We start from the raw sequence: 26,026 nt of genomic DNA, 5'->3' as shown, positions 1-26,026 counted from the left end.
TTCATGTTGCCAATGAATAATGTATTAATTATTAGATTATTATGGTTAGCACTTAATGCTTTTTTTAATTTAAAAACTGTTTAAAAGTGTTGATTTTCCACCATTAAACCAAGTGGCGGTCAATACTGTTGTTAAACACATAATTATATGCATTATTATATTTGTGTTTCACGAAGAAGAATTATTTTTCAACTTTTCACGTTTAATCTTGAGGTAAGAGTACAAAACACCTCAAGATGTGCTGTTATGATACATAATGAGGGTTTGTGACATGGGATTGTATTCTGCTTATATCAGAAATGTTTGCCAACTATTACTTTTTTCTTTTATTTATTGATTAACTACAGTTGATGTCTGTTTTACATTTTATAGTTACATTTAAAATGAGTGGAAGTTGTCTGGAAAATGTTATAGCTATATGAGCAGTTGTTTCATCCCCAGCCTTTCTGGATTTCTTCATGAACCTAATAATAAGAATAGGAAGAAACCAGAAAACAAAAATTCCATAAGAAGTTCTAGTGTTCGGAAACTGTTCAAATAAACATCACACCACATCAGCAATAGAACATGTTTTAAAAACTATTTATTATTAGACTAAGTTTATGTGTGTACGACACCCAGTGACTGAGCTTTTACTCCAATTTTAATATCATGATGCACAAATGTACATGAGACAAATGACAATGTACATCAAGCATCATCACTGTATTACTGATGTACGTAATAGAGCACTGTTTGCACAACAAAGATTCCAGTCTGTGCATCCTGCTGAATTAAAATATATAGAAAGCACACTGGTTACATGGACAAATACATTCTTGGAGAGCTTGAGCCATTACCAACAATAATCTGGACTTGTGAAGTGACTTAGGAGGTCTACTTCTGGTTAAAATGACACCTCAGGCACTGCTACAGGACTTAATATTTTTTAATCAATCATTTCATCAAGGAGTCTTCTCACAATTCAATCAAGTTTTATAATAATCTGAAATAATCTGAGAATTGAATCGATTTGATTAGATATCACTTTAGAAATAGTAAGATATGAAGGATATATATATATATATATATATATATATATATATATATATATATACAGTATATATAAAAATATTTTCTATGTTTCTTGTTGCAGTCAGAACAAATGCACACAATTGTGTTGCAAGTTTCAGTGCAGATGAGCAATTTAAAAAAATAATAATTTAAATACTCATGTAGAAAAAGAGCATTTAAAAACCAGACAGATCTTTTCGGATTAACATTGATGTAGAAATCAATATAGCTCTAAACTACTTTCTGAGCTGCTGTAGATTAGCAGAATTGTAGTCCGCACATTCAGATTTCAGGCCTGTCCACTGTGGTAGAATTCTTATTCCATAAGAGTCCATAAAAAAAAAAAAATACACTTTCCATAAAAATTAAAACAAACAAATAAAAAACACAGTAATGCTGCAGAATGAAAACACAATGACGGCCCTGATGTCACACATGCATTCATTCAACTTGCATACAAATAATTTTAGCAAATTTTTAGCAGATTAAGTGTTGTTTTTAAGATGTTCCTTGATCGACTCACAAGACACAAGGTTTCCTCCGGAACTAAATGGATTTTCTCTGCTCCACTTCTAGCCATTTGTGACCCTCTTTGTCTTTCCATGTAGCAGATGTTGACCTTGGACATGACATGAAAAGAAAGCAAACCCACTAAACCCTGGGAAACGTCACTAAGCTGTCAACGTTTTAACAAAACGTCAGACCTAAAGAAAGCAGCATATCAAACACAGAGCATAGTGGTGTCCTGACATCGTCTCAGTGAGTGCACTAATACCTAACAACTTAATAACAAACCAACATGACTGAAGGATATAAACAAGCTGTACCTCTGGTCGGCTTTCTGTCCAATTTTTTTATCACCTTACTGCAAACACTGGCGGATCACTTCATCACTTCAGCATGACATTTCACAATGAGCGTTTAATTTACGGCAGGATATCATAACGCATGCAAGATCTGCTGCCAAACCACACACTGACAACACCTCCCGCTTCAAACTGAGCGCTACTTGTTCGTTTTAATAATACTCTGTGGTGCAGTGCAATGTTTGCAGATTATATTCTACATACTACATTACTTCGAATGATATTTACTACAATGAATGAATAGAAGTATATCTCCTAGAGTACAAAGTTATTAGAACTGAGGACAGACCTGCTTCTTTCTGAAAATATCTAGGTTATATGCAAAACATTTGAAGGTTTTCTTCAAGGTGGACAGAAGATTTGAAGAGCCCTTAATCAGAGGAGTAGCGACAGGACTGGCAAACTGCTTGGGGCTCTGTGTTTTGAAGGGACCCCTTGAAGTCAAAACCCAAACTGAAAAACTTATGGCCACGTCTCACTAGTGAGTTTAATGAGAAATGGAGAGCACAGAAAGAAAGGGCAAAACAGAATAATGATGAAGAATCTGAGTCTGGTGAACTTTGAGCTGCACATTCATATCACACGAAGAAGTGTGAATAGCAGATTGATACATCACCTCTTGAGAAAATCCAATATTTAGAAAACACTGATTATAGCAGTGTCTCACCATCCCGTTTTACACAACACAGCTTTTACACACCATAAAATCAACATAAAACAAGAAGCTGGCTGGTTTGTGGCATCACTGCATACAGTAACAGATGGTATATTTAAACATTGGTGGATGATGTTATAACCGGTTGCCACAAATATCTGCAGCAGGTCTCTGAAGACATTTTGCATGCTCAAAGTCTAGCGTAACCACCCTGAAACACCCCGCCAACAATAGGCTGAGCCATGAAGTTATGTAAAGCCAGTTGCATGTCATTTTGTAAAACAAAGGGCTAGTTAGCTATGAGCCCATCACCAAGTCTGGCGTAAGCAATGTAACCCCAATGATTGTATTTGTTTGTACTTGCAATTTCTAAAAGTTTTATACAAAGGCAAGCAAATAAAAAAAAAAAACCAAGCAAATATATACGTAACAAAAACGTGAAGATTACAGAAAAACTCAATTGTTTCAAATCGTTACATTTCTGAACATTTCAAGGCTTCAAGAAAGCAGACACCAAGTTACACCAGCACCTCAGAAGGTACCACAAACCTCAACATGATGAATGTTTAGCTAATGGAAAATCCAGACCACAGCCCAGAATTGCTCATCTGCCTCTAATTACTCAGGGACTTGTCAAGATGTATGTCAAACATCTTAATGCCTTTTCTTTATTAGTAAATCACAAGGTTGGCATGAAAAAAATAATAAATCACAATATACCCCCCATCCCCCCACCCCGGATCGTGTAAACGTTGCATTAATAGTAACTGCTTCGAAGATGCTGATTTGGTTAGATGGTCTGTATAAAGTATACAGAAGTCTACATTTCCATACAACACAAAGGTGTCTTTTGTATCCAGCATGATGGAGCAATGGTTCATCGTATCAGATTCATTAGCCTGATCTACTACATCTAATACGTAGAAAAGAACACTTTCAGACAGTCACATTGTAGTTTGCTAATCATGCTGTTTATAAGGGCAACAGAGGAACATAAGAGCAATAAAGGGGGCTCCCTGGATTTTACTGCCACAGTCCGTATAATCACTTCAGGCCCTAAGTGTGTAAAGAAGAGCATAGATGAGTTTTATATTATTTGATGGCACAGAATTAAAAGTAGGGCCAAATCTACTTTACACTGTTTTTTATCACCACAGAGCTTTTGCATTGTAGAAGATTAACTCGTCCTCCTTTAGTGAAAGTGGTTTACGGTTATGGCCATTGGGTTATTGATCTGAAGGGTGTGAGTTCAAATCCCAACACCCCCAAAGCTGCCATTGTTGGGAATGACTTTTAACCTTATCTTACACAAATGTCTCATTGGAAGCGACAGCCAAAATAAAATGTACTTTACAAGTGCGTTCTATTGGCAGGTGGAAACCTAAGTGGCAGTGAGATAACACTTACCGAGAACCCGGCCCAGAAGGGACAGGAATGCCTGACTCTGGGAGAGGTAGTTAGAGCCAGAGCGGCGAAGCTCACCGCCAGAATGAGACTCCCGAGCACCATCTGCGCCACACCGAGCGACAGCATGAGGCGAGTCCGCGTTCGGAGCTCCCTGAGCCGCGAGAGGCTGCGGGACAGAGCCGCCGGACTCAGAGATCCTCCTCCTGCTCTCGGCATGGCGTTCACGGGCATGTTTGCGACGACAAAAAAAGGGGGATCAGGTGGAGGTTTCAAACTCTGAAACTTCAATGCAGTACTTCCCAATTGATGATTATTCTTCAGTTATCTGAAGCGCACGCAGACCGGGTGCGCGGTGTGACGCGAGGGCGCACGGAGCATCCTGGAGTTGGGTCAAGCGTTTCCCCCTCACCGCCGCACTGCTCTCAGTGCTGTCTCACCACGCTGCTCTTAAAGATCTACCAGAAGGCGAAGGAACAAGTATCTCCAAAGTAGATCTGGAACGAACCTTATCCAAAGAGAAAGGGGTGAAGAAAGAAAACCGTAGCAAAGGCGCGCTCTGGGGGCGCGCGTACTAGAGGTGATCCATCACATCCATGTCAGAGCTTCACGGTTCCTAAAAAGATCAGTCTTCTCTTTGAGTCATCACTGCTCATGAAATGAAAAATAAAGGTGATAGAAATTAAACTGGATGCGTGTTAAGACTCGTGAGAGAGCCGGATGGTGCGTTCGCGTCCGCCAGGTGATGCAGTGTGTTAAAAGGCTTCATATGGCGCGTTTCTCTCTCTCTCTCTCTCTCTCTCTCTCTCTCTCTCTCACACACACACACACACACACACACACACACACACACCGCTCTCTGTGACGCCAAGGACGCGAACACCATCATCTAAAATCAACATAATCGACTGGAGAAAACAGAATGTGGGGGGTTTGGTGAACAATTTGGTGCGTTTTGCTGGTGTTTTATCACATGGACGTATTTAGAAAATCTACACTGTCCAGTTCGTCCTGCGCTTCACTCAACCGAGGACCGAAAAAAACATGCTTATTATTTTTGGACAATACTCAAAGAAAAACGCAAGCACTCAACAGTGTCCTGGTAAAACAGGAGCACAGAATGTGTTCGGGTCATGTTCAATGGTCAGGCATGTTACACACGAGGTCAGTTTGACACGCGTTTGTATTAGAAGCCACGTGAAAAATCTTCTAAAACATCCCCACCTAGAGGCCAAACACGGTAACAGCGCATTTGCGCCAGTGCGGGAGGTGACACGTTGTATACACAATCAGTGGAGTAGAACAACCAGGCTGTGAGAAACAGTGAGAAGAAACTAAACCAAGCACACAGTTTAAAATACAATCTCAGAAATAAATGTATCAATCGTGTTTACTTATCATTGATTCAGGTACCATCAAGAGTACACCTGTAGTGTGCAATTAAGGATTTATTTTAGTTGTCACATGTACATTACAGCACAGTAAAATTCTTTCTGTTCATACCCAAACGATGTTACACAGCTGAGGTCGGAGCACAGGGTCCACCGTGATACAACACCCCGGGAGTACAGAGCACAAAGGCACAAGAGTGGCAGCTTGGTGATACTGGGGCTGGAACCCCTGACCTTCCAAACAGAAACCCAGAGCCTGAACCACTGAGCTTATCATGTCCCTTCTCATTAGAGTTCAGAGAAAGGCTTTAAAGGGCTAATCAGTGGTCTGTGTACCTTGAATCTTTCTATAAGGTATAAGAATAAACACCAAAGGTTTGGTTGTTGCCTTTTAAAATTCCTCTATTTGCCTTCAGTAAAGCTCTGCAGTCCATTCCAGGAACACCTACAGTATCAAGCATTAATCTAGTAGAGCTGAAACAAGATCAAAATACACGTGTTAGCAACGAGCGTAGAATTATGTTCTCCAAGAACTGAACATAAGCAGGAAAAGCCTAAAGCAGTTCCTAATTCATTGCTTCTGTAATGAAAAGTGGTTTGTGTTTGTCTGGTGGTATCTATGTAATCTACTCAAGAGACTTCCTCTCATTAGCATTATGCTAGCAGGAAATTCTATCGTCTAGCAAGCAGGAAACTATCTATCCTTCCTGTTCTGCTCCAGTAGAGAAAAGTGACGAAACAGGACACTGAGTGGGAATGCGGACGGGGTGGAGATGGATGTGATGTGAGATTTGTAACTGGGCTGTGCTTCATCGCTGGAAGGGAGGTGATTTAACACACTTCAGACTCTCCTGCTGTCACTAAATGCTTCAATTTACCAGCGATTTAAGGAGGAACGCAGAACACAAAGATTATATGTACTACAGGCAGAGAGATAGATAGAAAAATAAAAAAAGAGATCAAGACAGCCATTAAGAGAGTTTCATCTTATATTTAAAATACATATGAAATATGGACAGAGAGAAAGACACGTTACATTAATATAAAATATAGAAACAGCAGGAGATGGATGCAGTGAGACTCGAATGACTGCCTTCAAAAAAATGTGCGCATACACTGCTTATGCATTGCTGTGCCATACACACTTGAAATGCAGAACACGTATGGGTTTTTCCATTCATCTCTCCATGTTCTGCTGGTTTAGAACCAATCAATGACGTGTTTTACTTTTGGAAAGGATTCCAAGCAGAACACAGAGAATCAAAGAGCATGGATTAGGACGAATGTGGAGGATTAAGAACCTATCTGTCATATATTTCAACATGTTGAAGCACTGTTCTGTTTTGTCCCTCCAAGTTCTAATTTGGTAGAACAACTAATTGTTCTCCTTTCAGAAAAGATTGCAAGAAGAACAGAGTGCTCTTCTGTTGTGCCTCTATGTTTTCTCATCTGTGTCCTCCTATAACGAGCTTTCAGTGTTTTAATTCTTTAGAAATCTGATCATTCTTCGGTTTAATAATCTCTTGATGAAGATCCCTGTCCAATTTTCCATGTTTAACACCCTTGAACATGTCTAATTCATTAAGAAAACGATACTGATTTGAGCACTTGAAAAAACAGTAACTTCAATATATAATTAAATAAAAGTGTTTTATTTAGAAGGAAAAACTATTTGTGGGTTCTTTTAAGAGTTCCTTCAGAGGGACAGACACATAAGCCTGAAGGGTTTAAGATTGTAAAAAAGTGTTAAATATGTATTCATTGAATTCATTTAGCTGTTATTGTTTTCAGCACGATGTGGATTTAGCTCAATGTATTTATTTGTACAATTTAGCCGAATATAACTCTACATGATTATTCCAAATGTTTGAGCCAGCATTTTGTGATGCATTAATTTCAGTGCTCAAAGGTGTTGTAATGTATTTGTTTGCTGTTTGGCACAAATTATAAATGCTAAAATGTTAATTGCTTTCTTGCAGAACTCTCTGCATTTCTCGGTCCATTTGATTTGAGCTGCCAATTACTAGAGTTTTACACGAATAAAAAGAACCTGCTAAAATGCTTCGCATTTAGTTTTGTTTTACAAGGTAAAAGCTCAAATCTCACACGTCCTCGAAAAATCTAATTCTTTTTTTTTTTTTTTTTAAGTATGGCAGAATTAATCAATCTTTATTTAAACCTTATAAGAGGAAAATAAAAGATTACATATAAATAGAGAGCATTGTGCCAGTTTCCTGTAACTCATTTGGTTGAATAGAGCGAAACAGATTGATAGCTTCTATAATTTTAAAATACTTCATTATGCCGAACAGAGATGATGCTCTAGGCAAACCTAGCAGATCATGACTGATGGATCTCACTGATCCGATCCTGCTATATACTGTCATAATCAATTGCATTAGAAAGGGCTAAGAGTGAAGGACAGAGACAGTGATGAGGCTTTCATTTTCCCTTCTCTACTCTGAATGCAGCATTGCAACAAATCTTGTAATATAATATAACACCTACCAAATTGTTCCAGAAGCCTGGAGCGCAGATCATCATAACCCTCGGATAAAGCATATAATTCATATTTTAATTAATAGTGAGGTGGAATTGAGCCTCTAAGGGCAGTAGGGCTCAATTCAACAGGCTTATCTTCAAACTGAGATATGTCACATGTATAATTTTTCAATGTCTTTCTCTCTCCCGGTTTCGCAGACAGACGCTCCCACAGTTTTAGAGGCACGAATGCCAGTGCTGTTGGCAGACGAGCACCCACTGCTGATCGAATGAGTCAGCACACACACACACACACACACACACACACACACACACACACACACACACACACACACACACAAACACCATCATTTCTCACACAGGCTAAGATTTAACGCCCATGCTTTGAAAAATTAAATTATGGCCAACTCTATTATCTGAACCATTTCTCTGTCTTCTAGATCAGAGCTGGCGCAGTTTTGATTCTTTATGGCTGTAAACACAACTGCATTTGCTGCAAATAACTTGTATCTTGAGGTCGAAAGACAAAAACAGGACCTTTTTTCAAAATGACTTCAAATGACTATTTTGGTATGAACTTATCAAATATTATAAACATGAATCAGGATGCAATGTTAGTTGCACTGGCTAACCATCAGATGCCTGAACTAAGACTGAATACACAAAATATAAATGATAATATATCATTTTTTTCAAAATACAGTAATATCACCGAAGGAGGAGAAGGAGAGGAGGAAGACGTCTACAGAGACGGCAGGAAAAGGAGCAGTGTAGGAGAGTGGAGGTTAGGGTTGGTACTTTAAATGTTGGTACTATGACTGGTAAAGGGAGAGAGGTAGCTGATATGATGGAGAGGAGAAAGGTAGATATGCTGTGTGTTCAGGAGACCAAGTGGAAAGGGAGTAAGGCCAGGAACATTGGAGGTGGATTTAAACTGTTCTATCATGGTGTGGATGGAAAGAGAAATGGTGTAGGGGTGATTCTGAAGGAAGAGTACAGTAAGAGTGTAGTGGAGGTGAAGAGAGTTTCTGATAGGGTGATGATCGTGAAGGTGGAAGTTGAAGGATGATGATAAATGTCATCAGTGCCTATGCTCCACAAGTTGGCTGTGAGATGGAGGAGAAGGAAAGATTCTGGAGTGAATTAGATGAAGTGGTAGATGGTGTACCTAGGAAAGAACGATTGGTGATTGGGGCAGACTTTAATGGGCATGTAGGTGAAGGAACAGAGGTGATGAGGAGGTGATGGGTAGGTATGGTTTTAAGGAGAGGAATGTGGAAGGGCAGATGGTGGTAGATTTTGCTAAAAGGATGGAAATGGCAGTGGTGAACACTTATTTTAAGAAGAAGGAGGATCATAGGGTGACGATAAGAGTGGAGGAAGGTGCACACAGGTGGACTATGTGCTATGCAGGAGATGCAACCTGAAGGAGATTGGAGACTGTAAGGTGTTGGCAGGGGACAGTGTAGCTAGACAGCATCGGATGGTGGTCTGTAGGATGGTTTTGGAGGTGAAGAAGAAGAGGATGAGAGTGAAGACTGAAAGAAGAATAAGATGGTGGAAACTGAAGGAGGAAGAGTGTAGTGTGAGGTTCAGGAAGAGGTCAGACAGGGGCTCGGTGGGGTTGAAGAGGTGTTGGATGATTGGGCAACTACTGCAGGAGTGATGAGGAGGCAGCTAGAAAAGTACTTGGTGTGACATCTGGAAATAGAAAGCAAGACAAGGAGACGTGGTGGTGGAATGAGGAAGTGCAGGAGAGCATAAGGAGAAAGAGGTTGGCAAAACAGAAGTGGGATAGACAGAGTGATGAGAAAAGTAGGCAGGAGTACAAGGAGATGCGGCAGCAGGTAAAGAGGATGTGGCGAAAGCCAAGGAAAAGGCATATGAGGAGCTGTATGAGAGGTTGGACACTAAGGAAGGAGAAAAGTTTATACCGATTGGCCAGGCAGAGGGACCGAGCTGGGAAGGATGTACTGCAAGTTAGAGCAGTAAAGGATGGAGAGGAAATGTGTTGACTAGTGAGGAGAGTGTGTTGAGAAGGTGGAGGGAGTATTTTGAGCAGCTGATGAATGAGGAAAATCAGAGAGAGAAGGTTGGATGATGTGGAGTTGGTGAAGCAGGATGTAGATAGGATTAGTAAGGAGGAAGTGAGAGCAGCGATTAAGAGGATGAAGAGTGGAAAGTTGGTTGGACCAGATGACATACCGGTAGAAGCGTGGAGATGTTTAGGAGAGATGGCAGTGGAGTTTTTGACCTGATTGTTTAACAGGATTTTGGAAGGTGAGAAGATGCCTGAGGAATGGAGAAGAAGTGTGCTGGTACCGATCTTGCAGTCTTGCAGTTACTACAGGGAAATTAAGTTGATTAGTCACACCATGAAGTTATGGGAAAGAGTAGTGGAAGCCAGGCTGAGAGAAGAGCTGACCATCTGTGAGCAACAGTATGGTTTCATGCCGAGGAAGAGCACCACAGATGCCTTATTTGCTTTGAGGATGTTGATGGAGAAGTATAGAGAAGGACAGAAGGAATTGCATTGTGTATTTGTGGATTTAGAAAGCGTCGACAGAGTGCCAAGAGAGGAGTTGTGGTATTGTAAGAGGAAGATGGTTTGGACATGTGCAGAGGAGGGACATGAATTATATTGGTAGAAGAATGCTGAGGATGGAGCCACCAGGTAGGAGGAAAAGAGGATGGCCAAGGAGGAGGTTCATGGATGTGGTGAGGGAAGACATGCAGGTAGTTGGTGTGAAAGAGGCAGATGTAGAGGACAGGGTGGTATGGAGACAGATGATCCGCTGTGGTGACCCCTAATGGGAGCAGCCGAAAGAAGAAGAAGAAGAAGTAATATCACAGTGACTTATCATGACTGTGGACAAAAGTCTCAATTGACTTGTGAAATGACTCAGGCATGAAATCTAACAAATATAACCTAAAATGCACTACAGCCTGGGATTTTGGTTGTAACTTAGATTGAAGGACTTTTTCCAACAAAAAAGAAATAATAAATGAATAAATAAAGCTTTAGCCAAGATCAACTTGATATACAAAGTATTATATTTAAGACATCATATCTTAGGCGTCTGGATTGGAATAAGGCATTTTCTTCAGGAGTTTTTTCTATGTGAATGCTACAGAATCTGGTTTTGAGCACAAGTCCACAGACAGAGATGTTGATCCATCTTCAGACTCTAGAGTATTAGCTGCTGGTCTACATTTTCACTTTTTGATTGATAATTTGGACTTGACTCAGCTCAGGCTCTTTGCATTTAGACTCTATTTTAGACTCAGACTCTAGAGCCTGGGATTCATATAAAAGTTCAAAGCCATTAAGCAGCCTATGAGCCTGGATTGATTCTGATTCGGCAGTTTTAAAAATTTCTCTAATCTTAGAGTTTATGCATTGGAACCATGGACTCATCTAAGACCCTATGAGACACTGATCTAAACTAATAATATATCACTCAGAAATTTCAAAATTGAATGCTAAGTTTTATAAGACAGAGACTGATTTATTCTAAATAGTGTTCTTGACCTGATGAAAACTTTATGACTTGGAAAACTGAACTAGACCTGGACTTGTGAAGCAGATTAGAAATGTCATTTTAAATGGTTTGAATGTCTTTGGTTGTTAGAACTGGTGCAAACTCTGTGTCTTGGGACTACAGTCTCATCCCTGGACTATATACTGTAGCTTGGAACTACATACACGCCATTTTTATGTATTACGCATTGTTTACAAAATTTTCGGGCTGTTTGTATTTAGCCTTTCTGTAAAGCTCAGTTTATCTGTGTTCTTAAAGTTCTAAAGGAATTATGTATATCGCCATTATCTGTGTATTTGTACTTCTCTTTCAAATCTCCTTTTATTTTTAATTTGGCAATTAAAAAATCTTGGCTTATTATGTGATTCTTGCTCTCGGACCTCTCATTCTGTCACATCTTTGCCAAAGCCCTGGGTTATGTCTGAGATGAGTGTCCACAGTGATGTTGTATGCTGCAGGCTACTCAAGCAGCTGGCTGGACGTGTGCTGAGGTCAGAAAGAGGTCCCTGTTTTGGCTGTCAGTTTGAATATGCTGCTCACACTCACAGACAGATAATTATTCACTTGAGAACAATGCTCACCTGCACTCTTACACACACTTGGTCTGTAGTGAACCTTTTGGCTGGTGCAAAGCCTGAAGAAGCACATTACAGGGTAAAAGCCAATTGAGGATTAAACCCAGACTTAGAAAGGGATTATAGTAATGGATTATAGTGGGTCTGTAATCACAACTGTAGCACAGAGCTCAAAACACATAGCCTAGACTTACAGAATGAAATGTGTGTTGTGTATAGTGTTTTTGGGATGACAGCATACAAATAAAACAATTAAATTCAGTAATGATAAAGGTAGTCCAATAGGACATTATTTTCTATTTTGAAATATGTGCTGGCATATAAAATATATAATATTTATTATTATTATTTTTTCTCCATCTATAATTTGCAAGGGAACAACTGTTTATAGATATTATGATCAGAACAAAAATCAGAACAAAAACTATTTCAGGGATCTTCCACAACATTAAATTAAATCAGTAAATGGAAAAAAAACATCATGATGAATGGTAAATTGTAATTTCCGCGTGGTAATAGGAATGAAACTATTTGGGATGTTGTGTTATTTGAAGATAATCCAATTTAAAGTGGTAGCAGTAACTTACTTCATCAAACCATCACATTGTTTTTCCCTTAAACACACACTTCGTCTTGTTTTATTCTTTGCATAATAACAGACACCTTTATACAAGTTCTTTATGCCTTGGTAACTATAACTTCTACTAAACCATGTACATGTATGGTATTATTTACTTTTACTAAGGATGTGTTTGCTAGTGAGATTCTGATTAGATTTTAGCTCAAAGTGGAGGCTGAAAAGCTACACATTCATTCTTATTGTCTCACAGTCTACAATGCCTCAGTCATTCATTGCATTGTGACGGGACTCGGGTTCCATCCCATTAACATCATCTGTCTTGCCTATATCACTTAAAGCAGCTGTAATCGCTCAGCCAGAGCTATGAAGAAAAGCTCGTCTGTCTGGATTAAGCACTCTGTCTATTATTTCCCTGGCTTCGCCAGGAACCCGGATAACAATGCTAGCGGGAAAGACATTAATTTATCTAGCAACGTCGTATGTTTTAGATTAGCACTGCTTCTATCAGGGTGTGGCAGGGAGCCCACTGGACTACTATATCCACATCGACACAAAATCACCAAAAAATCACAAAAATCACAAATTCACACACGTTAATTCATGCAAAACTTGTGCTTTTCACTTCTTCAGTGCCACTACCTTCAAGAGTTATTTACGTTTATTTCAAATCGAATAATGTGTAGAGGAAGGTTGGAAAACCTTTGTGAATTATTTTGCATGCTGAATACTCAAGTTTATTTAAAAGGTGCTCCAGGTCTTTACTTGGCTGAAGAGCCATCTCTTAAGGATGCTTTATGCGCACCTGCAGCTTGAGTAGTCGCACACTATAAGATCCAGATACAGTAAGATTACAGATAATTGAAGATCAGTAATGAAAATGAAATCTGAAAAGACCGAGAATAATGCTGAGAAAACCCTGGAATCCTGATATAGAGTAATATATGATAGGGAAAATTGCAGAGGATTCAGAAGCCTTTACATGTCACTAGGATAAATTAAGCCATGATGACTCAACTACAGAAGGAGTGCAGAGGAAATCTGAGATTTTTGCCAAGATAATGTATCAAGCTCATTGATATATATACAAAGTTAAAACAAGCCTAATAAAGAGCATAATAAATAATACATTTTTTAAATTAATTTATATTCATATTATTACATTTTAATTAATTATACATTTTTGTGTCCAATCCAATGTTGTACACAAAATCACAAAAAGTCGACGACATCAGTTTAAAGAGTTTGTTATTATTTACTCTGGAAAATTCCTTTGCATTTAAACTTAGGACTTTATGCAGGTGATTAATTCAGATTATTCAAATCACTTTGTAGGTAATGCCTCAGATTTTTCCAGATTTTCTTGAGTAAACACATTTGAGACAGGGTTATTTACGAACGTCTGGATCACCGACTTTAAACACTTGCCTATAAATCCTTGGGAGTGGAAATGGAGGACTTTTTTTTCCACTGTAAAATGTAATATTGATAATACATTGCTGTATGACTAGTGTTTATGGTCTGATTAATAATCAGATAAATCATTGAAACATTAAATTTGTCTTTCACTGTAAATCGTATTTCTTAACAGTTTTGTGCGTCTGTAATGCTAGTGTTTAAAAGATTGTCATTCTTATATGTTATAAGTTTTGACATTTCTAATCTCAGAAAAAGTGCATCTCACTTCTTGTTCTAGGCAATGTAACAAGAAAATTCTGGTCACTTAACTTAAAGAGAAGTGAGAATGGTTATGAAGTCACCTGAGATGCTGGAGGGAGTCTTTTTCCTCTCACAGCTGGGCCAAGCCTGAAGTTTAAGGTTTTAGGAAACATCTTGTGGAAAATAACTATCCTAAAAAAATCTACCCTGCTGAGCTGAACAACAACAACAACAACTCAGACTGTTCACATACTGCTGTCAAAAGAAAAAAACTACACTGTTTTGTTCTCGATGAGCTACTTAGCAGATAAAATATGTTTTTAATTATTTGTGACTTTTCAGCCATGTGTGTGTGCATGTGTTAAAACAGCACTTAAAAATTTCCTTGAGAACATAAAGATCAAACAGAGTATATCCATTAATGTTTTAACAAAGCCGCCCTGCATCCTGAGCTGTCTGTTTGTAGGACGTGGTGCTAAAAGTAGTGCAGTGATGAACTCTGCTGAGATTTAGCCATCGATGATGAGACAAAGCACAATTTAGCTGTGTTTATTAGCAGTTAGCTCACAGATTTTAAATGGGCACATGGGTCAGCCTCCTGGAAAACAATTACTATACAAGACCCTGAGATTTAACGTGTACACAATACACAAGTGCACAAGTGTCCTGCAGTCAAATTAAAATTTTATTAGTCACATAACACAATACAACCCACAGTGAAATACTTTTTTACGAATGTCTGTGACATTAAAAGTGGAATAGAAATAGAATTTACATAAACCTAAATGTGGTTCAGTATGGATAGACAAGAGAAAATGTGCGTAAGTATGTATAGTTTTTCACAAAAGTGAGTACACCGCCCACATTTTAGCAACTATTTCATAGGTTTTTTTTTGAGTAGTTAATGTGTATTTTGTATAGCAGTACAGATTTACTGTCCCCTAAAAATAACTAAACATACAGCCATTACTGTCTAAATAACTGGCAACAAAATTTAGTACATCCTAAGTGAACATGTCAAAACTGTGTCCAAAGTGTCTATATTTTGTGTGAGAAGCATTGTTATCCAGCACTGCCTTAATCCTCCTGGGCATGGAATTCACCAGCTCTCACAGGTTCCTCTTCCACTCATCCATAAGAATATCACAGAGCTGCTTGATGTTATACATATCGCGCTTCTCTACCTTCCGCCTGAGAAGGCCCCACAGGTGCTCAATAGGGTTCAGGTCTAGAGACATACTTGGCCACTCCATCACCTTCAGCTTCAACAGCAATGCAGTTGTCATCTTGGCAATGTGTTTGGGGTTGTTTTTATTTTGGAAAACTGACATTCGTCCCAGTTTCTTAAGGAACTGCATTATGTTCTGCTTCAGAATGTTACAGTACATGTTGGAATCCATTTTACCCTCAATGAACTGCAGCTCCCCAGTACCAGCAGCATTCATGCAGCCCCAGACCATGATGCTACCACCAACATGCTTGACTGTAGGAAAGATACACTTGGCACTCCTCACCAGGGCATCACCACACATGCTGGACACCATCTGAGCCAAACAAGTTTATCTTAGTCTCATCAGACCACAGGACATGGTTCCAGTAATTCATGCTTTTGGACAGGTTTTCTTTAGAAAACTGTTTATGGACTTTTTTGTTAGCCAGCTTCAGAAGAGGCTTCCTTCTAGGATGAAGGCCCTGCAAACAGACTTGTTGCAGTGTGCGGCGTATGGTCTGAGCACTGACAAGTGGACCTTCTGCTTCTGCAAGGCCTAAGCAGTGCTACATCACTCATGCATCTGTTTTTTTAATCCAACTTCTGCACTTGACGCACAGCACGAGGACTCAACTTCTTTTATCAACCCTTGAAAGGCCTGTTCCGAGTCAAACACGTCTTAGAAAACCTCTGTATGACCCCAGCCACTAGGCCATCTTTGTGGAGAGGAACAATTAAAATTTTTATTGACCATAAGGTGGCATGTTGAACATCCAGTGGTCAATATTAGATATATTTACTCAAAGCATCAAATCTTAATTGCTCTAATACAATAAACACAAATTTGTATGGCCATTTCAAGCAGACAAAAACATCAACATGATGAATAGGACGTGTTGCTTTGCATGGTTAGAAGACATACAGCTGTTATCACTTGGGGTGTTCTCACATTTGTTGGCAGCTATTTTGATAATAATGGCTGTATGTTGAGTTATTTTCAGAGGACAGTAAATCTGTACTGTTATACAAGCTGCACATTGACTACTCTAAAATATGTGTTACGAAACACTATACATCAGAAACCGGGAGTAAAACAATGTGTAGTTTTATTGATCTTTTAATAGACTAACGAAGGAGACTCAGAAACTAAAGTGCAGGAAATAACAAACTTAACTGTAGCAAACGTAACGAGGATCACAGAAAAGCACAGGATCAGTAAGGACTCCAGATAATCTAGGGTAAGTGTACGGTAGATCGGATGGCGAGTGAAGGGAGAAAGAGATCTTTAAAAGAGGACTGATTAAGGGAAAAGAGGTGCAGGTGATTTATAGGAGGAAGAGGCTGAGCGAGAGTGTTGAGAGTTTGAGGGGGGTGTGGCTGGTGGTTCTCTGACATATACCCCCTCCTAGATTGTAATTGAGGAATATAGCTACTTAGTAGCTAGCCTCTAATGATAGCCTATTATAATTCTTCTTCTAACTAGCAAAATTAGCTAGCTAATTACTCAGAAAAGCTATTTAAATGACTAAAAATACAATTATGATTAATATTTGTACTATTTATCATGCGTATAAACAACTATGGATCCAGACAAGGACTGCAATCCAAAAAAACAAAAAGACTACAAACAGGTAAGCATTTTAAACATGAAAACTGTCACGCTCACAAATTTTTACATTCTACCTGACTAGCAGACTATGAGCATTAAATGCCACTATAGCAACAGCAATTGACAAAGGAAAGTGTAAGTCCATGGCAGCAATAAAAGCTTCAATTTTAAATGAATGGATGGATGAATAGATGGATGGATTGATGGATAGATAGATGAATGAATGGCATGATGGTGCAGTAAGTATTGTTGTCACCATTTAATTACTATATGTTTCCTCAAAAGAACATTTTGGTAGGTGCACTGGCTATGCTAAAATTCATCTTTAGGTGTGAATGAATGTGTGCACACCTTGATGTGATGCCCATTTGTTTAATCCAGAGGGTATTCTGTGTAACATATAATAATGTGAGCAGCCATTTTGATTTGATATCACTATCTGAACTTACCCGAGGTGCTCGTGTAGTAATTTCTAATAACCTGAGATAAGCTCATACTGTAGTTTACTAGACATTTTACTTATTCTAATTTTACATTAGGTAATTAAAATATTACTGCAGCATAATAGAATATATTTTGCCAAAAGGTAGATCATAGAATAATAATATAAACTCTACAAGCATGGACATTTTACTGATAAACCATAAATGGCAATAAATGAATATATTTCTATAAGTCTCGCACCTGTGCTGAGATTTCAGTTTTATGCTCGGATCTTTGTGAGATTCTGGGCTACTGACGCACTTCAAACCTCCAGCATCCAGCTGGTGTCATTATCACTGTCCGCGTTCGTGACTGGAAACTGCTGCGTTGGGGTTATTTGATGAGGATTCAGAATTTGTGCCAAATTTAAACCTCATTTATGCGTCCACTGTCTATTCTCCACGGTACCCAGACTGCGTGACAGGGAATCATCGTCACAGTTTCTTTTCATCAAACAAGTTCTCCGTTTAAAAAGTCTCAGACAAACAAGCAATTATACACATGTGCTGACTCGCCTTTAATCCAGTAAAAGATTTTACTCGTTTTTTTTTTTTTAGACTGATTTTCTGGACTTTGACTAAATTATCCAGTCGAATGTGATTCACGTCACTGCACAAAATCGTAGTTAAGATTAATTGTCCGAGTCAGGCATTGGAAAAGCAAAACCAGGTGTCTTGGGATGACACACAAACACACACACACACAGGAGAGATTTAATACTTACCACCAGAGAGAGGGTTTTTAGAGAGGGTCCAATCAGACCTGACAGCAGCACCTGCACTGAGACGAAACACATTTTCTTTTGTCAAATTTAGAACTGGGTGGAAATGATTTCACACTAAACTTTTCCACCTGGTACATGCTATAAAAATATTTTAAGATTTAAAAAAATGTATATAATTCATGCTAAAAACTTCTCCCCAAGCTACAGGGGCCCTGCAGATAAGTATCTGAGCTCTAATAAACTAACGGCATAATTGTCAGAGCTAAAGTTGATGTTTTTGGATATTGGCAAAGAAGCTTAAGCTGCATTAGTGCCACCTACTGACCTGGAGTGTGCAGTGGAGACTTCTAAGAAAACTGATTTTTGTTCAAATCATTAATCTAAGAGTTTGTCATTCAAAAACTTTATTTTTTATTTTTTATGAATGTGCAGCAATGCACAGCCCCAACCACATCATCAAGTTTACTCTTGACATGACTGTAGTGCATCTAGAGAGGAAATACAGAGGTTAATGTACTGGTGTAAAGCCAACAACCTGTTTCTGAATGTGGATAGATGCTTGTTGAGTTTGTGGGCATCATAATCTCCAGGTTTCTCTGTGTTTACCTGGCGAAGATCCTCATCTCACTCTTGACACTAGTTCTATAACAAAGAATGCCCAGCAGCATTTCTACTTGCTGGAAAAGCTGAGGAAGCCCCACCAGTCATCACCCGTCCTCACCATATTTTACAGAGGAACATTTTGAGCAGCAGCATTAGTGCCTGATTTGGAAATTGTGCTTGTGTCTTAGATCACAAGACCCTACAAAATGTAGTGAAGACAGTGGAGAAGATTATCTGGACCAAACGTAAAATCTGCTAATCCACCAGCATTGTGGCTGACCACATTTTTCACACACACTCTCTGCCTTCCTGCCATCTGGAAAAAGGTACTGGAACATTTGACTTCTCAGTACAAAGGGATTTGCACACACAAAAATAACTGCTGCTATACCAACAAATGTTTACATGCGCACTACTTAATATTATATGGCAAACATGTGTACTGTACTGGTTAGTGCTGCACTGTCATTGTGTTTATTGCTCATTATGTTGTGTTGATTACACTAAATGTTGTTTCACACATTTGCCATGTGCACTTTATAGTGTCCTAGTTAGTTTTGTGTCATTAAGTGTTAGTTTATGTTGTATTATGAATCACTGTGGTCCTGGGCTTCACTTTGTACTATACTGTATATGTCTGAAATTACAATAAAAGCGCCAATTTGTGAATGTAGGGCGAGGCCGGGAGCAGAAAATCGTAGGAATGACACACCTGAGGGAGATTTTGACTAATAAATGTTCTAAACTCACTAAACAGATTTGTTTGGAACTGGTCCTGGTCCTGAGTATTGTTCCTTCCCCTGAACCTTCTGCTCTCCCACACTTCCGGAGTGCGCTGGGCTGTCGAAAAGCTCCTGCCGCTGCCCCGGCGCCTGCACCTAGCATCCCACTAAGCAAGATGGGCCTGCAGGATGACGCTGAGGCATTCCTGGAACTGTTGCTATCGCGGGAAACGGTCGGGCTCGGAGCAAGCCCTCTGCTTTCTGCCGCTCCTTTCCGGGAAAGCCCAACTCGCTGCTCAGTAACTGCCGGCCGATCGCATGCTGGAGTATGATGTCCTGAAGTGTGCGATCCCCCAGCGAGTGGGACGAACACCAGAGGAGCACAGACAGTGGTTCCGCTCACTGACACTCCGCGAAGTCAGCCGGCCCTTCGCGTTCACCCAGCAGCTCCGTGACGTGTGCCAGAGGTGGCTACTGGACGAGGACCGGAGTGCTAAAGAGGTTCTGGACTTAGTAGTTCTCGAGCAGTTCGTTGCACAACTTCAGCCGCGGATGGCGGAATGGTCCAAGAAGTAAGGCCAAAATCAGAATCCCCCTCGGTCCCCTGTGGAGACCACCTCTCGCCATCGCAGAGGGCACAGGTAGAGAGGTTGCAACAATAGTTTGTGGATGTGTTTTCCCCCCTACAAGGTCAGGCAAACCTCATAGAACACCATATTGAGACGTCTCCTGGTATAGTGTTGTGTAGTCGCCCCTACCGGCTACCCGAACACAAAAAATTCATTCGGGATGAACTCATGGCTATCCTTGACATGGGGTTGGTCAAGGAGTCTCAAAGTGATTGAAGCAGCCCAGTGGTCTTGGTGCCCAAGAGTCACGGGTCGGTCCGGGTCACGGGTCGGTCCGGTTCTGTGTGGACAATTGAAAAGTCAACGCGGTGTCTAAATTCAACACGTATCCAATGCCTCGTATCGACGAGCTGCTTGATCGGTTAGTTGCGGCACACTTTTATTTAACACTGGATTTAACCAAGGGATATATGACAGATCCCCTTGACTCCAATGTCCCGGGAAAAAAACGGCTTTTTCCGTTCGGTTTACACCAGTTCGTTACACTTCCGTTCGGCTTGTTTGGACATTGTGAGGAGAGCTTGGCAAACACCAAAGCTAGCTAGCTTGTCTCAGCCCGGGAAAGGGTTTGTTCATAGTATTGATGGTTTCTATAATCGCAATGTGATAGTGGTGGTATTAAGAGGTGGATTAAGTCGGGTAAGTCCTCACTGAAGGCCCAGGTACCAAATGCACAGCCCGCCACTGATATATATATATATATATATATATATATATATATATATATATATATATAGGTATACTCTTAGCATAGATCTTCTATATCTTCACCTATATATATATATATATATATATATATATATATATATATATATATATATATATATATATAGGTGAAGATATAGAAGATCTATATAATAGACTGGTGTGCTAAGAGTAATAATAGAGCCTTTTAACATAAACTGAGTTGATTAAGCAAGAGTCTTGTGACAAATGTTAATATAATTAACATAATATCCATAATACTGTAAATCAAAGTATTTCAATACTTAAGTACAAATTTGAAGGCAAATACTTTTGTATTTTTACTTTTACCGGAGTAATATTTTACCTACTGTACCTATTATTTAACTCAAGTACATGTTTTGTGTACTTCGTCCACCACTGATAATTAAATACTAAAATTTATAATTTACTTAATCCAGTTTTAAGGATTTGATCAAACACAAGCATAATTTATCCTCTTACATTTAATAAAAAATATGTAAACCATTATAAAAACACATTTGCCAATGTATTCTTTACTTTTTGATTATTTAATATGCAACATTTACAAATGTAATATTCATACACTCCCACAGTATCTATATTGCAATATGGATACAACTGTTATGTGTTTATCTTTGTTTCCCAGCACGGCACACTGCAGGCCCCAGAGACGAGAAACAATCTGATTTAAATGGTAATCCAATGTTGTTGTGGTTATGAGAATCTTTCTGCAACAGGCAGATATGAACTTTTGTCCTCACAGGAGATGAGTTTTCTACTAGTTTTGTGAATTATTCAGTTGCAGTCTTGTGTGTGTGTGAGAGTGAGAGAGAGAGAGAGAGAGAGAGAGACAAAAAAATTGAGGGAACAAATCAACCCACACTATCACCTGGCCTTACACGCTTCATGCATCACATATACACATTAACACTACACTAACACTAACTAACACTCCCTGTTGACCAATATTTTATACATTCTCAACAAAGCAAGAAAACACATTCAATTACACTTGATTTCACAGACAAAATGGTTTCATTTAAAAAAATTCATGAGTACACAAGCAAGGAAAAGCTTCATATTCAACTTTTTTCTGGCTAGCCGTAATACTACTTACGTTAATTAATGAGTCGGCTCTTTGAGTTTAAACTCTTAGAAACTTTATACAAATCTTTATAATGACAACATATTGGCCTTAACATTCAGAATTCTGCTGTATATGCTCTATGCACATCTCTGGTGCCTTAATTCAAATAAAATAAAATAAATAATAATAAAAAATAAATGAATAAAATTCCCTTTGTCTTAGAGATCAAATAAAAGAGGAAGAGAGTCACTGAGAGATTGTAAAACTGACAAATGTTCTGTGAAGTGTTATGCAAATAACATACAGGCTGATATAAGTGATTACGGTAATAAGGAACTCTAAGATAATTTAATAAAATACTTATGACGCATAACAAAATGTTGTGTGAAGTCTAACAAAAGCATTATTTGACTTGATTGTGATTTAATTGACTTAAATACATTTGCATTTAAATCCAGCTGTATTTTCACAAATATTTACAAACAAACAACTCATTTAAATGTTAGATTAAATTTAGAAAGCTTTACATAATAATATATTTGTTACTTATTTAACAAACAAACCCCATAGGAGTTTGGTTAGCAGTATATTATCATTATAATAGTAAAATAAAGTAATTATTCTATAATAACAGTACAATTACTTTCTTCAACTTATTTTTTGTTCTGATTTTGCAAACCTGAGAGAAATGTTAATATTCCTGTTGGTTTTCTTTCAGTTTTGCACGAATTTTGTCCTTACATTTATCTAAAAAATTTACATTCCTCTGGCTATAGAAAGCGGTGGTATGTTTTAGTTCATGGGGCTGTTTGTGTCTCGACCCAAAATCACCACATAAGTAATAAGACGTTTATAAATCATCTATTTAGCTCAGTAGAGCAATTGGAAATGTTTGCAAAAAATTGTCTTACTCTGTATGCTGCTGTGACTGTTTGTTAAAATGGTTACATTTGTTCAAAGCAGCACATTAATACAGGATTTGTATTAAGCCGCCTCTGTGCTGAACACACACCTTTCAACCAATTAGAATCAAGACTTCAGAGAGACCATGGTTTATGTGTGTGTGTGTGTGTGTGTGTGTGTGTGTGTGTGTGTGTGTTACAGTACAGTACAGTAGTTAGTACTTAACAGTGTTCCAAAAAAAGACAACTGGTGAATCAGTGACAGAATCATGGGCTCCACAGGCTGATTGATTAGCCTCCAACATAAGCAGTGTGGTGCTTTAGGAAATGTTCTGCTTGGAAATTTTGGGTTTGGGCATTAATGGGATGTTACTTTGGCAATGTACTACCTACCAAAACGTTGTTGCAGACCTACTGTACAGTAACTGTATTCCATAATGGCAGTGGCTTCTACCAGCAGGATAAGGATCTCTGATTTAAAACTGTTTAGGAATGGTTTGAGGAATATGACAAAGAATTGATCTGGGCTTCAGATTTCCCAGATTGCAGTTTGATTGAGCATCTGTGAGACGTGCTAAACCAATAAATCCAATCCATGGAGTCCCCACCTTACAACTTACATCTGCTTGGAGCCAGATACCACAGCACACCTTCAGGTCTCGTTTGTTGAGTCCCTGCCGTGACATGTTACAGCTGTAAAATACAAATGAGTTTTCAGGAGAAAAGAAAAGAAAAAAATGTGTAAAAGACATTTAATCTGTGTTCAGAAACAAAAGAGAGCTAAAATAAGGTGAGAGATTATGTAAAACAATTGTCTTTGTATAATTTGTTGTGTTTATGAGCAGATGAGTGTCCAGGCCTGAAAGTGGAAGCATCAGGTTTTTAAAGATGATCAGAGCAAAAGCACAAAAAGCACAGAGACGAGCTCATTAAATTTGCATGGCAAAGAAGAAAGAACACATAAATCACCTCTGGAGCTGGTGCTCAGAAACAACTGCTGATAGCAGAAACACCTCAAATGTACTGGTTATGGTTGAAAATTTTATTTTACATATTTATCTATTGTATAACAGACTGTTTTACAGATGTTCGTTATATAATGTATATAAAAATTATAATTATTTCAGACACCTAAGAAAGTCACTTATGTCTAAATATATAGCAGAGGGTCAGAATTTCTAAACAAAATTACTATTATTAATTACTTATTATTATTCTTAAAAATAAAAATAACTACTATTATTATAGCAGTAGTTTTACCCATTAGACATAAAACACTAATATAGTAAAACAGATTTCTGTAATGCACATGGGGACATCACATTCTTTTCATTAATTTCCTGTACAGACAATAAAATATTCTTTAAATAGGAAATGAACAGGAAATTTCATTTCATTTTTGTCCTTAGCTGGAAAAAGATGATAATCATCTAAAGGCTGGAGTGTACAGTCTCTATCACTCTATCTTTAAATAAATCCATCTGAATTCATTTCTCCTCTTATCTTCCTGCACAGACAGCACATGATTATATCGATGAGGGGAGATCAGCTATCTGTACAAGATAAAGTAAAACTATTTTGTTAAAGATGTCTCTCTCCGAACTTTAACCACTTTATAAATAATCCCACAGTAAGCAGACATGAGACGGGGAAAAGTGGTGACTTTTAGCAGAATTTTTAAATGTTTTCATGAAAAAAAAAAAAGGAAATGATGACAAGGTAAAACCATCCACAGTGTATTACTGCTTCATGTTTAGCATTACTATAGGCATATAAACTCTAGATCTAAGTCTAATTGGAACGAAAAGAAAATAAGGGGGACAAAAAGAAGAAAAGAAGTGAGGAAAAAGAATTGGTTGGAGAGTGTGAGAAGAAGGAAGGAATTAAGTTAGCAAAGAAAAAGCAAATGGGAGGGAGGAATGGAATGGAGGGAAGAATAGATGGATGGAATACACCAAAAATGGAAAAATGGTTTTAATATTATAAATGAGATAAAATAAACATGAAATACAAAAGCAGTAAGAAAGAAAGAAAGAAAGAAAGAAAGAAAGAAAGAAAATTAAAACAATAGAGTAGAAAAGAATAGAACACAATACAACACACACACACACATATATATATATAATACAGTAGAGAAAAGAGGATAGACAGAAGGTAAAAAAAAAAATACACAGATGTAGTAAAAAAAAAAATCCCTTTCCACTCATTGGCACTCACAAACCAGAAACAGATTTCATGGTTTTGAAATAAAATAATGTGTTGTGGATCATGTGGTATTTAATTAAACAACATTTTTTTTCCTCGCATTGCCCAAACTGCTGTGCATGCATTTAAAAGAAATCACAGCTAACAGAAAAGCATTCACAATCATCTCTGATAGGCTGGGAGTTTTCTGCTAACAACACAATTAACTCCTTTTACTGAGGTGTGGGACTTTTCTACTACCGTAATTTCTGGACTATTAAGCACACCCAAATATAAGCCGCACCCACTGAATTTGACAAAGATTTTTATTTTTAACATAAATAAGCCGCACCTGTCTATAAGCCGTCTACACTGAAACTAATGAACTTTACACAGGCTTTAATGAAAGACAGTGTCTGTTACACGGCTTGTATCTAAACAGTAGCCTACCAAGAAAGTCATTGTTCACTGTCTTCCTCCTTCCTTTCACAACAATTTCTCTCGGGAGTTTTTCTTTTGGCATCGTCGTGCGTTTAAAATCACCATTGGTGAATCTTTTCTCCCGATGCCGTGCAGCTCAGAACACAGGTGAAGTGCGTTTTTTCATGTCCGGTTGTTTTCAGCATGATGAATGATTCGCATTTCCTGTAGACAGTCCGAGTGAGCGGCAAGTCAAACGTCAGAGGAACCTCATCCATATTTATGATGTGGTGCGGCCCGATTCAGTGGGAGCACGATTTAATATTAAGAGTTTCATTGGTTCACCTGAACCCGTTCGCCAATTTCATTGGTCTAATGTTATGGGGCTCCGTTTTTTGGCTTTGAAGTTTGTGAAACTGGGAAAAACACAGGAAAAATCAATAAATTAGCCGCTTCGTTGTTTAAGCCGCGGGGTTCAAAGCGTGGGGAAAAAAGTAGCTTATAGTTCGGAAAATACGGTA

The 26,026-nt window shown here is 38.4% G+C and overlaps 1 protein-coding gene across 1 annotated transcript in view; it reads right to left on the bottom strand.

Moving 5' to 3' along the window:
• Positions 1-4,736, bottom strand: part of fam189a1 (family with sequence similarity 189 member A1) — a 147,432-nt gene extending 142,696 nt beyond the window's left edge. The window contains exon 1 of the mRNA XM_046841089.1: positions 3,982-4,736. Within this exon, the coding sequence (XP_046697045.1) occupies positions 3,982-4,212 (231 nt within the window). The 5' untranslated portion in view covers positions 4,213-4,736. The remainder of the gene's footprint in view (positions 1-3,981) is intronic.
• Between the last annotated feature and the right edge of the window lie 21,290 nt (positions 4,737-26,026).

This window comes from Silurus meridionalis, chromosome 26 (assembly GCF_014805685.1).
Source record: "Silurus meridionalis isolate SWU-2019-XX chromosome 26, ASM1480568v1, whole genome shotgun sequence".
Classification (NCBI taxonomy): domain Eukaryota; kingdom Metazoa; phylum Chordata; class Actinopteri; order Siluriformes; family Siluridae; genus Silurus; species Silurus meridionalis.
Note: the sequence above shows the minus strand (reverse complement) of the source record. Positions and strands in the feature narration are given on the sequence as shown.